General features: G+C 48.9%; 1 protein-coding gene across 2 annotated transcripts in view; it reads left to right on the top strand.

The window, feature by feature from the left end:
- LOC110516739 (unconventional myosin-X-like) overlaps positions 1-11,443 on the top strand; it is a 311,555-nt gene that overhangs the window by 226,907 nt on the left and 73,205 nt on the right. For both annotated transcript variants that reach the window (XR_005051402.1, XM_036975363.1), the window contains exons 21-22: positions 5,082-5,188; positions 9,971-10,447. Coding sequence is in view for 1 of the 2 variants with exons in the window: in XM_036975363.1 (XP_036831258.1) it covers positions 5,082-5,188; positions 9,971-10,447 (584 nt within the window). In the remaining variant the exon portion in view is untranslated. The remainder of the gene's footprint in view (positions 1-5,081; positions 5,189-9,970; positions 10,448-11,443) is intronic.

The raw sequence follows: 11,443 nt of genomic DNA, 5'->3' as shown, positions 1-11,443 counted from the left end.
TCATCCATTCAGACAGTGTGGTGAAGAATGCACAACAGTGCCCCAGGAGGCTGAAGAAATGGGGCGTGTCACCTAAAACCCTCACAAACTTTTACAGATGCACAATTGAGAGCATCCTGTCGGGCTGTTTCACCGCCTGGTACGGCAACTGCACCGCCCACAACCGCAGGGCTCTCCAGAGGGTAGTGAGGTCTGCACAACGCATCAACGGGAGCAAACTACCTGCCCTCCAGAACACCTGCAGCACCCGATGTCACAGGAAGGCCAAAAAGGTCATCAAGGACAACAACCACCCGAGCCACTGCCTGTTCAACCCGCTACCATCCAGAAGGCGAGGTCAGTACAGGTGCATCAAAGCTGGGACCGAGAGACTGAAAAACAGCTTCTATCTCAAGGCCATCAAACTGTTAAACAGCCACCACTAACATTGAGAGGCTGCTGCCAACATACAGACCTGAAATCACTGGCCACTTTAATAAATGGATCACTAGTCACTTTAATAATGTTTACATATCTTGCATTACTCATTTCATATGTATATACTGTATTCTATACTATCCTACTGTATCTTAGACTATGCATTTCATATGTATATACTGTATTCTATACTATTCTACTGTATCTTAGTCTATACATTACTCATCTCATATGTATATACTGTATTCTATACTATTCTACTGTATCTTAGTCTATACATTACTCATCTCATATGCATATACTGTATTCTATACTATTCTACTGTATCTTAGTCTATACATTACTCATCTCATATGTATATACTGTATACTATACTATTCTACTGTATCTTAGTCTATGCATCTCATATGTATATACTGTATTCTATACTATTCTACTGTATCTTAGTCTATACATTACTCATCTCATATGTATATACTGTATTCTATACTATTCTACTGTATCTTAGTCTATACATTACTCATCTCATATGTATATACTGTATTCTATACTATTTTACTTAGTCTATGCTACTCATATTATTACTACACATAAAGCATCATTCAAAAACAGCAAATACGGTCAAAAAGGTGACAAATGATATATGATATTTTGTCCATATCCCCCAGCCCTAGGTAACCTTGACATATACACCATCTCTTTATACTCAATGTATTTATAGGCACCTGTGGAGGTTTAAAGTGTCATACATTCTTCCAATGTGATTATGTTGGAGTATAAAGGAAGGGTTAACAAGTCCCAGTAGAAGTCTCTTAGCCTCCTTCCTTAATGAGAGCAAGGACAAGGGGTGTGTCCTGTTCTTTGGAGGAGTGCCCTCCTCCCTCCCCCCTCCCCTCCAGTCTCCCTGTCTCTCTCTGCCTAGCAGTGCCCTCCTCCCTGTCCCTCCCCTCCAGTCTCCCTGTCTCTCTCTGCCTAGCAGTGCCCTCCTCCCTCTCCCTTCCCCTCCAGTCTCCCTGTCTCTCTCTGCCTAGCAGTGCCTTCCTCCCTCTCCCTCCCCTCCCCTTCAGTGTCCCTGCCTCTCTCTGCCTAGCAGTGCCCTCCTCCCTGTCCCTCCCCTCCAGTCTCCCTGTCTCTCTCTGCCTAGCAGTGCCCTCCTCCCTCTCCCTTCCCCTCCAGTCTCCCTGTCTCTCTCTGCCTAGCAGTGCCTTCCTCCCTCTCCCTTCCCCTCTGTGTCTCTATCCCTGCCTCTCTCTGCCTAGCAGTGCCCCCCCCCCCTCTTCTCCCTGTCTTCCTCTGCCTAGCAGTGCCCCCCCCCTCTTCTCCCTGTCTCTCTCTGCCTAGCAGTGCCCTCCTCCCCCCCCTCTTCTCCCTGTCTCTCTCTGCCTAGCAGTGCCCTCCTCCCCCCCCCTCTTCTCCCTGTCTCTCTCTGCCTAGCAGTGCCCTCCTCCCCCCCCCTCCTCTTCTCCCTGTCTCTCTCTGCCTAGCAGTGCCCCCTAGCAGTGCCCTCCTCCCCCCCCTCTTCTCCCTGTCTCTCTCTGCCTAGCAGTGCCCTCCTCCCCCCCCCCCCCCCTCTTCTCCCTGTCTCTCTCTGCCTAGCAGTGCCCCCTAGCAGTGCCCTCCCCCCCCCCCCCCTCTTCTCCCTGTCTCTCTCTGCCTAGCAGTGCCCTCCTCCCCCCCCTCTTCTCCCTGTCTCTCTCTGCCTAGCAGTGCCCTCCTCCCCCCCCCCTCTTCTCCCTGTCTCTCTCTGCCTAGCAGTGCCCCCTAGCAGTGCCCTCCTCCCCCCCCTCTTCTCCCTGTCTCTCTCTGCCTAGCAGTGCCCTCCTCCCCCCCTCTTCTCCCTGTCTCTCTCTGCCTAGCAGTGCCCTCCTCCCCCCTCCCCTCTTCTCCCTGTCTCTCTCTGCCTAACAGTGCCCTCCTTCCTCCCCCTCCCCTCCAGTCTCCCTGCCTCTCTCTGCCTAGCAGTGCCCTCCTCCCTCTCCCTCCCCTCCAGTCTCCCTGTCTCTCTCTGCCTAGCAGTGCCTTCCTCCCTCTCCCTCCCCTCCCCTCCAGTCTCCCTGTCTCTCTCTGCCTAGCAGTGCCTTCCTCCCTCTCCCTCCCCTCCAGTCTCCCTGTCTCTCTCTGCCTAGCAGTGCCTTCCTCCCTCTCCCTCCCCTCCAGTCTCCCTGTCTCTCTCTGCCTAGCAGTGCCTTCCTCCCTCTCCCTTCCCCTCTGTGTCTCTATCCCTGCCTCTCTCTGCCTAGCAGTGCCCTCCTCCCTCTCCCTTCCCCTCCAGTCTCCCTGTCTCTCTCTGCCTAGCAGTGCCTTCCTCCCTCTCCCTTCCCCTCTGTGTCTCTATCCCTGCCTCTCTCTGCCTAGCAGTGCCTTCCTCCCTCTCCCTCCCCTCCAGTCTCCCTGTCTCTCTCTGCCTAGCAGTGCCTTCCTCCCTCTCCCTTCCCCTCTGTGTCTCTATCCCTGCCTCTCTCTGCCTAGCAGTGCCCCCCCCCCTCTTCTCCCTGTCTTCCTCTGCCTAGCAGTGCCCCCCCCCCTCTTCTCCCTGTCTCTCTCTGCCTAGCAGTGCCCTCCCCCCCCCCCCTCTTCTCCCTGTCTCTCTCTGCCTAGCAGTGCCCTCCTCCCCCCCCCCTCTTCTCCCTGTCTCTCTCTGCCTAGCAGTGCCCCCTAGCAGTGCCCTCCTCCCCCCCTCTTCTCCCTGTCTCTCTCTGCCTAGCAGTGCCCTCCTCCCCCCCTCTTCTCCCTGTCTCTCTCTGCCTAGCAGTGCCCTCCTCCCCACTCCCCTCTTCTCCCTGCCTCTCTCTGCCTAGCAGTGCCCTCCTCCCCCCTCCCCTCTTCTCCCTGTCTCTCTCTGCCTAACAGTGCCCTCCTCCCTCCCCCTCCCCTCCAGTCTCCCTGCCTCTCTCTGCCTAGCAGTGCCCTCCCCTCCAGTCTCCCTGCCTCTCTCTGCCTAGCAGTGCCCCCCCCCCCTCTGTGTCTCTCCCTGCCTCTCTCTGCCTAGCAGTGCCCTCCCCTCTATGTGTCTCTCCCTCCCCCTCCCCCTCCCCTCTTCTACCTGCCTCTCTCTGCCTAGCAGTGCCCCCCCCCTTCTGTGTCTCTCCCTGCCTCTCTCTGCCTAGCAGTGCCCTCCCCTCTGTGTCTCTCCCTGCCTCTCTCTGTCTAGCAGTGCCCTCCCCTCTGTGTCTCTACCTGCCTCTCTCTGCCTAGCAGTGCCCTCCCCTCTGTGTCTCTCCCTGCCTTTCTCTGCCTAGCAGTGCCCTCCCCTCTGTGTCTCTCCCTACCTCTCTCTGTCTAGCAGTGCCCTCCCCTCTATGTGTCTCTCCCTCCCCCTCCCCTCCAGTCTCCCTGCCTCTCTCTGCCTAGCAGTGCCCTCCCCTCTGTGTCTCTCCCTGCCTCTCTCTGCCTAGCAGTGCCCTCCCCTCTATGTGTCTCTCCCTCCCCCTCCCCTCCAGTCTCCCTGCCTCTTTCTGCCTAGCAGTGCCCTCCCCTCTATGTGTCTCTCCCTCCCCCTCCCCTCCAGTCTCCCTGCCTCTCTCTGCCTAGCAGTGCCCTCCCCTCTATGTGTCTCTCCCTGCCTCTCTTTGCCTAGCAGTGCCCTCCCCTCTATGTGTCTCTTCCTCCCCCTCCCCTCTGTGTCTCTCCCTGCCTCTCTCTGCCTAGCAGTGCCCTCCCCTCTATGTGTCTCTATCCCTGCCTCTCTCTGCCTAACAGTGCCCTCCCCTCTACGTGTCTCTATCCCTGCCTCTCTCTGCCTAGCAGTGCCCTCCCCTCTATGTGTCTCTCCCTCCCCCTCCCCTCTTCTCCCTGCCTCTCTCTGCCTAGCAGTGCCCTCCCCTCTATGTGTCTCTCCCTGCCTCTCTCTGCCTAACAGTGCCCTCCCCTCTACGTGTCTCTATCCCTGCCTCTCTCTGCCTAGCAGTGCCCTCCCCTCTATGTGTCTCTCCCTCCCCCTCCCCTCTTCTCCCTGCCTCTCTCTGCCTAGCAGTGCCCTCCCCTCTATGTGTCTCTCCCTGCCTCTCTCTGCCTAACAGTGCCCTCCCCTCTACGTGTCTCTATCCCTGCCTCTCTCTGCCTAGCAGTGCCCTCCCCTCTGTGTCTCTCTCTGCCTAGCAGTGCCCTCCCCTCTGTGTCTCTCTCTGCCTAGCAGTGCCCTCCACTCTGTCTCTCTCTGCCTAGCAGTGCCCTCCCCTCTGTGTCTCTTTCCCTCCCCTCTTCTCCCTGTCCCTCAGTTCCCTCCCCTCCCTGCCCTTCTCTGGCTCTCCTCCCTTCTAGTCTCTCTCTCTCTCTCTCCCTGGTCACCTCAGTAGCAGCCAGAGAGAGAGAGCAACAGAAGGGAAACACAGAAACACACGGAAACACGGAAACACAGACAGAATGGCCGCTCGCTGTAGGACTAACAACACAACACCATGACTCTCTGCAGCAGCACAGTAGCAGTCTTCAGCTGGGCTCTCTGCAGTCAGGGAGAGTGTCAGGAACAGTAGTAACTAGCTATAGCTCTGCTCTGTGACAAACATCAGGGCCTACAGCAACCCACCTTGGACCTTATCAAGAGGAACTAACCTCCACCACCCCCCTCTCTCTGCCCTCCCCGACCGTGCCGTGCGGGCCGTGCCGTGCGGACCTAACCTCCATCCCTCTCTCTGACTGGACGTGTCATGTGTCATGTCCTGCAGGTGTTCCTGAAGGAAGAGCTGGAACACCGGCTGGAGAAGGAGAGGGAAGAGGTGCGGAGACAGGCGGGCATGGTGATCCGGGCACACATACTCAGCTATGTGGCAAGGTGAGTACTGGAGCTGGGCCTGTTGGGGACTGTTTGGACTGTGTTTGGACTGTGTTTGGACTGTTTTTGGACTGTTTTGTATGTGTTTGGACTGTGTTTGGACTATGTTTGGACTGTTTGGACTGTTTGGACTGTGTTTGGACTGTTTGGACTGTTTGGACTGTGTTTGGACTGTGTTTGGACTGTTTGGACTGTTTGGACTGTGTTTGGACTGTTTAGACTGTTTGGACTGTGTTTGGACTGTGTTTGGACTGTTTGGACTGTTTGGACTGTGTTTGGACTGTGTTTGGACTGTCTTTGGACTGTGTTTGGACAGTGTTTGGACTGTGTTTGGACTATTTGGAATGTTTGGACTGTGTTTGGATTGTTTGGACTGTCTTTGGACTGTGTTTGGACTGTGTTTGGACTGTTTGGACTGTTTGGACTGTGTTTGGACTGTTTGGACTGTGTTTGGACTGTGTTTGGACTGTTTGGACTGTTTGGACCGTGTTTGGACTGTGTTTGGACTGTTTGGACTGTGTTTGGACTGTGTTTGGACTGTTTGGACTGTGTTTGGACTGTGTTTGGACTGTTTTGAATGTGTTTGGACTGTGTTTGGACTGTGTTTGGACTGTGTTTGGACTGTGTTTGGACTGTGTTTGGACTGTTTGGACTGTGTTTGGACTGTGTTTGGACTGTTTGGACTGTTTGAACTGTGTTTGGACTGTTTGGACTGTTTGAACTGTCTTTGGTCTGTGTTTGGACTGTGTTTGGACTGTTTGGACTGTGTTTGGACTGTGTTTGGACTGTTTGGACTGTCTTTGGACTGTGTTTGGACTGTGTTTGGACTGTGTGTGGACTGTTTGGATTGTGTGGAATGTGTTTAGACTGTTTGGACTGTGTTTGGACTGTTTGGACTGTTTGGATTGTTTGGAATGTGTTTGGACTGTGTTTGGACTGTTTGGACTGTGTTTGGACTGTGTTTGGATTGTTTGGAATGTGTTTGGACTGTGTTTGGAATGTCTTTGGACTGTTTGGACTGTTTGGACTGTGTTTGGACTGTGTTTGAACTGTGTTTTGACTGTTTGGACTGTGTTTGGACTGTGTTTGGACTGTGTTTGGACTGTCTTTGGAATGTGTTTGGACTGTTTGGACTGTGTTTGGAATGTCTTTGGACTGTTTGGACTGTTTTGACTGTTTGGACTGTGTTTGGACTGTGTTTGGAATGTGTTTGGACTGTGTTTGGACTGTTTGGAATGTGTTTGGACTGTCTTTGGACTGTGTTTGTACTGTTTGGACTGTGTTTGGACTGTGTTTGGAATGTGTTTGGAATGTGTTTGGACTGCGTTTGGACTGTGTTTGGATTGTTTGGACTGTGTTTGGACTGTGTTTGGAATGTGTTTGGACTGTGTTTGGACTGTCTTTGGAATGTGTTTGGACTGTTTGGATTGTTTGGAATGTGTTTGGACTGTGTTTGGATTGTTTGGAATGTGTTTGGACTGTGTTTGGACTGTTGACTGTTTGGACTGTGTTTGAACTGTGTTTGGACTGTCTTTGGAATGTGTTTAGACGGTTTGGACTGTGTTTGGACTGTTTGGACTGTGTTTGGACTGTGTTTGGACTGTGTTTGGACTGTGTTTGGTCTCTGTTTGGACTGTGTTTGGACTGTGTTTGGACTGTGTTTGGTCTGTGTTTGGTCTGTGTTTGGACTGTGTTTGGACTGTGTTTGGACTGTTTGGATTGTTTGGAATGTGTTTGGACTGTGTTTGGACTGTGTTTGGAATATTTAAAATGTGTTCCAGAATAAGTGTAGGAAGATCCGTAACAGTGTCTAGATACATAGAACCAGTCATATCTGGATTATCAAGCTATAAAGGCAACCTGGTCTCAAAGCAAAATCTATTATATTTTTACTCAAATCTGTGCCACTCTAGTTAATATATGTTACTTTACTTTCGATTACATTACATTGGCCTACCTAAAATGAATTGTAGGACGTATAGTATCCTACGTCTTAATTGAACCCGTTTAGTATGATATGCTATGTGCGACTGCTTTAGTATGATATGCTATGTTCGACTGCTTTAGTAGGATATGCTATGTTCGACTGCTTTAGTATGATATGCTATGTTCGACTGCTTTAGTATGATATGCTATGTTCGACTGCTTTAGTATGATATGCTATGTTCGACTGCTTTAGTATGATATGCTATGTTCGACTGCTTTAGTACGATATGCTATGTTCGACTGCTTTAAATATGATAAGCTATGTTCGACTGCTTTAGTATGATATGCTACGTTCGACTGCTTTAGTACGATATGCTATGTTCGACTGCTTTAAATTTGATATGCTATGTTCGACTGCTTTAGTATGATATGCTACGTTCGACTGCTTTAGTATGATATGCTACGTTCGACTGCTTTAAGTATGATAAGCTACGTTCGACTGCTTTAAGTATGATATGCTACGTTCGACTGCTTTAAGTATGATATGCTACGTTCGACTGCTTTAAGTATGATATGCTACGTTCGACTGCTTTAGTATGATATGCTATGTTCGACTGCTTTAGTCTGATATGCTATGTTCGACTGCTTTAGTATGATATGCTACGTTCGACTGCTTTAGTCTGATATGCTATGTTCAACTGCTTTAGTATGATATGCTATGTTCGACTGCTTTAGTACGATATGCTACGTTCGACTGCTTTAGTATGATATGCTATGTTCGACTGCTTTAGTAGGATATGCTATGTTCGACTGCTTTAGTATGATATGCTACGTTCGACTGCTTTAGTATGATATGCTACGTTCGACTGCTTTAGTATGATATGCTACGTTCGACTGCTTTAGTATGATATGCTATGTTCGACTGCTTTAGTAGGATATGCTATGTTCGACTGCTTTAGTATGATATGCTATGTTCGACTGCTTTAGTATGATATGCTATGTTCGACTGCTTTAGTATGATATGCTATGTTCGACTGCTTTAGTATGATATGCTATGTTCGACTGCTTTAGTACGATATGCTATGTTCGACTGCTTTAAATATGATAAGCTATGTTCGACTGCTTTAGTATGATATGCTACGTTCGACTGCTTTAGTACGATATGCTATGTTCGACTGCTTTAAATTTGATATGCTATGTTCGACTGCTTTAGTATGATATGCTATGTTCGACTGCTTTAGTATGATATGCTACGTTCGACTGCTTTAAGTATGATAAGCTACGTTCGACTGCTTTAAGTATGATATGCTACGTTCGACTGCTTTAAGTATGATATGCTACGTTCGACTGCTTTAAGTATGATATGCTACGTTCGACTGCTTTAAGTATGATATGCTACGTTCGACTGCTTTAGTATGATATGCTATGTTCGACTGCTTTAGTCTGATATGCTATGTTCGACTGCTTTAGTATGATATGCTATGTTCAACTGCTTTAGTATGATATGCTACGTTCGACTGCTTTAGTATGATATGCTATGTTCGACTGCTTTAGTATGATATGCTATGTTCGACTGCTTTAGTATGATATGCTATGTTCAACTGCTTTAGTATGATATGCTACGTTCGACTGCTTTAGTATGATATGCTATGTTCAACTGCTTTAGTATGATATGCTACGTTCGACTGCTTTAGTATGATATGCTATGTTCGACTGCTTTAGTATGATATGCTACGTTCGACTGCTTTAGTATGATAAGCTACGTTCGACTGCTTTAGTATGATAAGCTACGTTCGACTGCTTTAAGTATGATATGCTACGTTCGACTGCTTTAAGTATGATATGCTACGTTCGACTGCTTTAGTATGATATGCTATGTTCGACTGCTTTAGTCTGATATGCTATGTTCGACTGCTTTAGTATGATATGCTACATTGTTAACCTACTGTCCATACCAAACATACCATACTACCATACTTGAGTGTCCCAGATGCACATGTATTATCTTACATCTGGTAGTTAATTTTTTTTTATTTTTTTTATTTTACCTTTATTTAACCAGGCAAGTCAGTTAAGAACAAATTCTTATTTTCAATGACGGCCTGGGAACAGTGGGTTAACTGCCTGTTCAGGGGCAGAACGACAGATTTGTACCTTGTCAGCTCGGGGGTTTGAACTCGCAACCTTCCGGTTACTAGTCCAACGCTCTAACCACTAGGCTACGCTGCCGCCCACATTAATGTAATGTAACCTAACGTAAAGAAACATATCATACTAAATGGAGTGGCACAGATTTTAGTAAAATATTCTATGTTTTTCTCAGAGACCAGGCTGATAAGGATAGTAATTACATTTTAAGAGCAACAACAATATATTCTCAATAGTCTATCAGTATTGTGGATATTACGAACCTTGATTAACATCTAGCTGCTGCTACCATTTCTAGAAAGATTAGACAGTGCTACAGTTTCAATGTCATGATTGTTTAGTGCTCTAACATATTATTTTATAAAATACAGTTGATCTAGTTTTTGTTTGAGTAGAGGAGAGAGTAGAGCTCCAGTCAGCGTAGAGTAGAGCTCCAGACAGAGTAGAGTAAAGTAGCGAGTAGAGCTCCAGACAGAGTAGAGTAAAGTAGAGAGTAGAGCTCCAGACAGAGTAGAGTAGAGCTCTAAACAGAGTAGAGTAGAGCTCCAGACAGAGTAGAGTAGCGAGTAGAGATCCAGATAGAGTAGAGTGGAGAGTCAGGGTGGGAGTCCTGTGGGTGAGGGAGAGGGGCATTGTGGGTGAAATGTTGTTTGAACAATGAGTGGACAGCCAGACAGTGACTTGCCTTGTGTGGGCCCCTCCCCATAGGAAGCACTATAAGAGGGTCCTGACCAGCACCATCATCATCCAGAAGAACTACAGGGCTCACTTCTGGAGACGTGTGTTCCTGCGGCTCCGCGCTGCAGCTGTCCTTCTCCAGAAACACCAACGTGGTCGGCTGGCCCGAGGCCTCTATCGACAGCTCTCTGAGGAGAAAAGGAGGAGGGAGGAGGAGGAGAGGAGGAGGAGGGAGGAGGAGAGCAGGAGGCTGGAAGAGGAGACGAGACGAGAGCAGGAGGAACGGAGGAGGAGGGAGGAAGAGGAGGAGGAGCGGAGGAGGAGAGAGGAAGAAGAGCGGAGAAGGAGAGAGGAAGAGGAGGAGAGACAAAGGGTGTTAGAGCTGGAGGAGTTGAGGAAGAAGGAGGAGAGACTGAGACTACAACAGGAGCATGAAGCACTGAGTAGAAAAGAGGAGGAGCTTAGCAACGGACAGGAAGAGAAGAAAAACACTACAGCTAACAACAGGTACACCAACATACACTGTTACTGTACTGTCAGCCATCAGCCAATCAACATCCACTGGTACTGTACTATCAGCCAACCAACATACACTGGTACTGTACTGTCAGCCATCAGCCAACCAACATACACTGGTACTGTACTGTCAGCCATCAGCCAACCAACATACACTGGTACTGTACTGTCAGCCATCAGCCAACCCACATACACTGGTACTGTACTATCAGCCATCAGCCAACCAACATACACTGGTACTGTCAGCCATCAGCCAACCAACATACACTGGTACTGTACTATCAGCCATCAGCCAACCAACATACACTGGTACTGTCAGTCATCAGCCAACCAACATACACTGGTACTGTACTGTCAGCCATCAGCCAACCAACATACACTGGTACTGTACTATCAGCCAACCAACATACACTGGTACTGTACTATCAGCCATCAGCCGACCAACATACACTGGTACTGTACTGTCAGCCATCAGCCAACAAACATTCACTGGTACTGTACCATCAGCCAACCAACCAACCAACATACACTGGTACTGTACTGTCAGCCATCAGCCAACCAACCAACATACACTGGTACTGTACTGTCAGCCATCAGCCAACCAACATACACTGGTACTGTACTGTCAGGCATCAGCCAACCAACAAACATACACTGGTACTGTACTATCAGCCATCAGCCAACCAACATACACTGGTACTGTACTGTCAGCCATCAGCCAACCAACATACACTGCTACTGTACTGTCAGCCATCAGCCAACCAACATACACTGGTACTGTACTATCAGCCAACCAACATACACTGGTACTGTACTATCAGCCATCAGCCAACCAACATACACTGGTACTGTACTGTCAGCCATCAGCCAACAAACATTCACTGGTACTGTACCATCAGCCAACCAACCAACCAACATACACTGGTACTGTACTGTCAGCCATCAGCCAACCAACCAACATACACTGGTACTGTACTGTCAGCCATC

This window comes from Oncorhynchus mykiss, chromosome 3 (assembly GCF_013265735.2).
Source record: "Oncorhynchus mykiss isolate Arlee chromosome 3, USDA_OmykA_1.1, whole genome shotgun sequence".
In the NCBI taxonomy this organism is placed as follows: Eukaryota; Metazoa; Chordata; class Actinopteri; order Salmoniformes; family Salmonidae; genus Oncorhynchus; species Oncorhynchus mykiss.
Note: the sequence above shows the minus strand (reverse complement) of the source record. Positions and strands in the feature narration are given on the sequence as shown.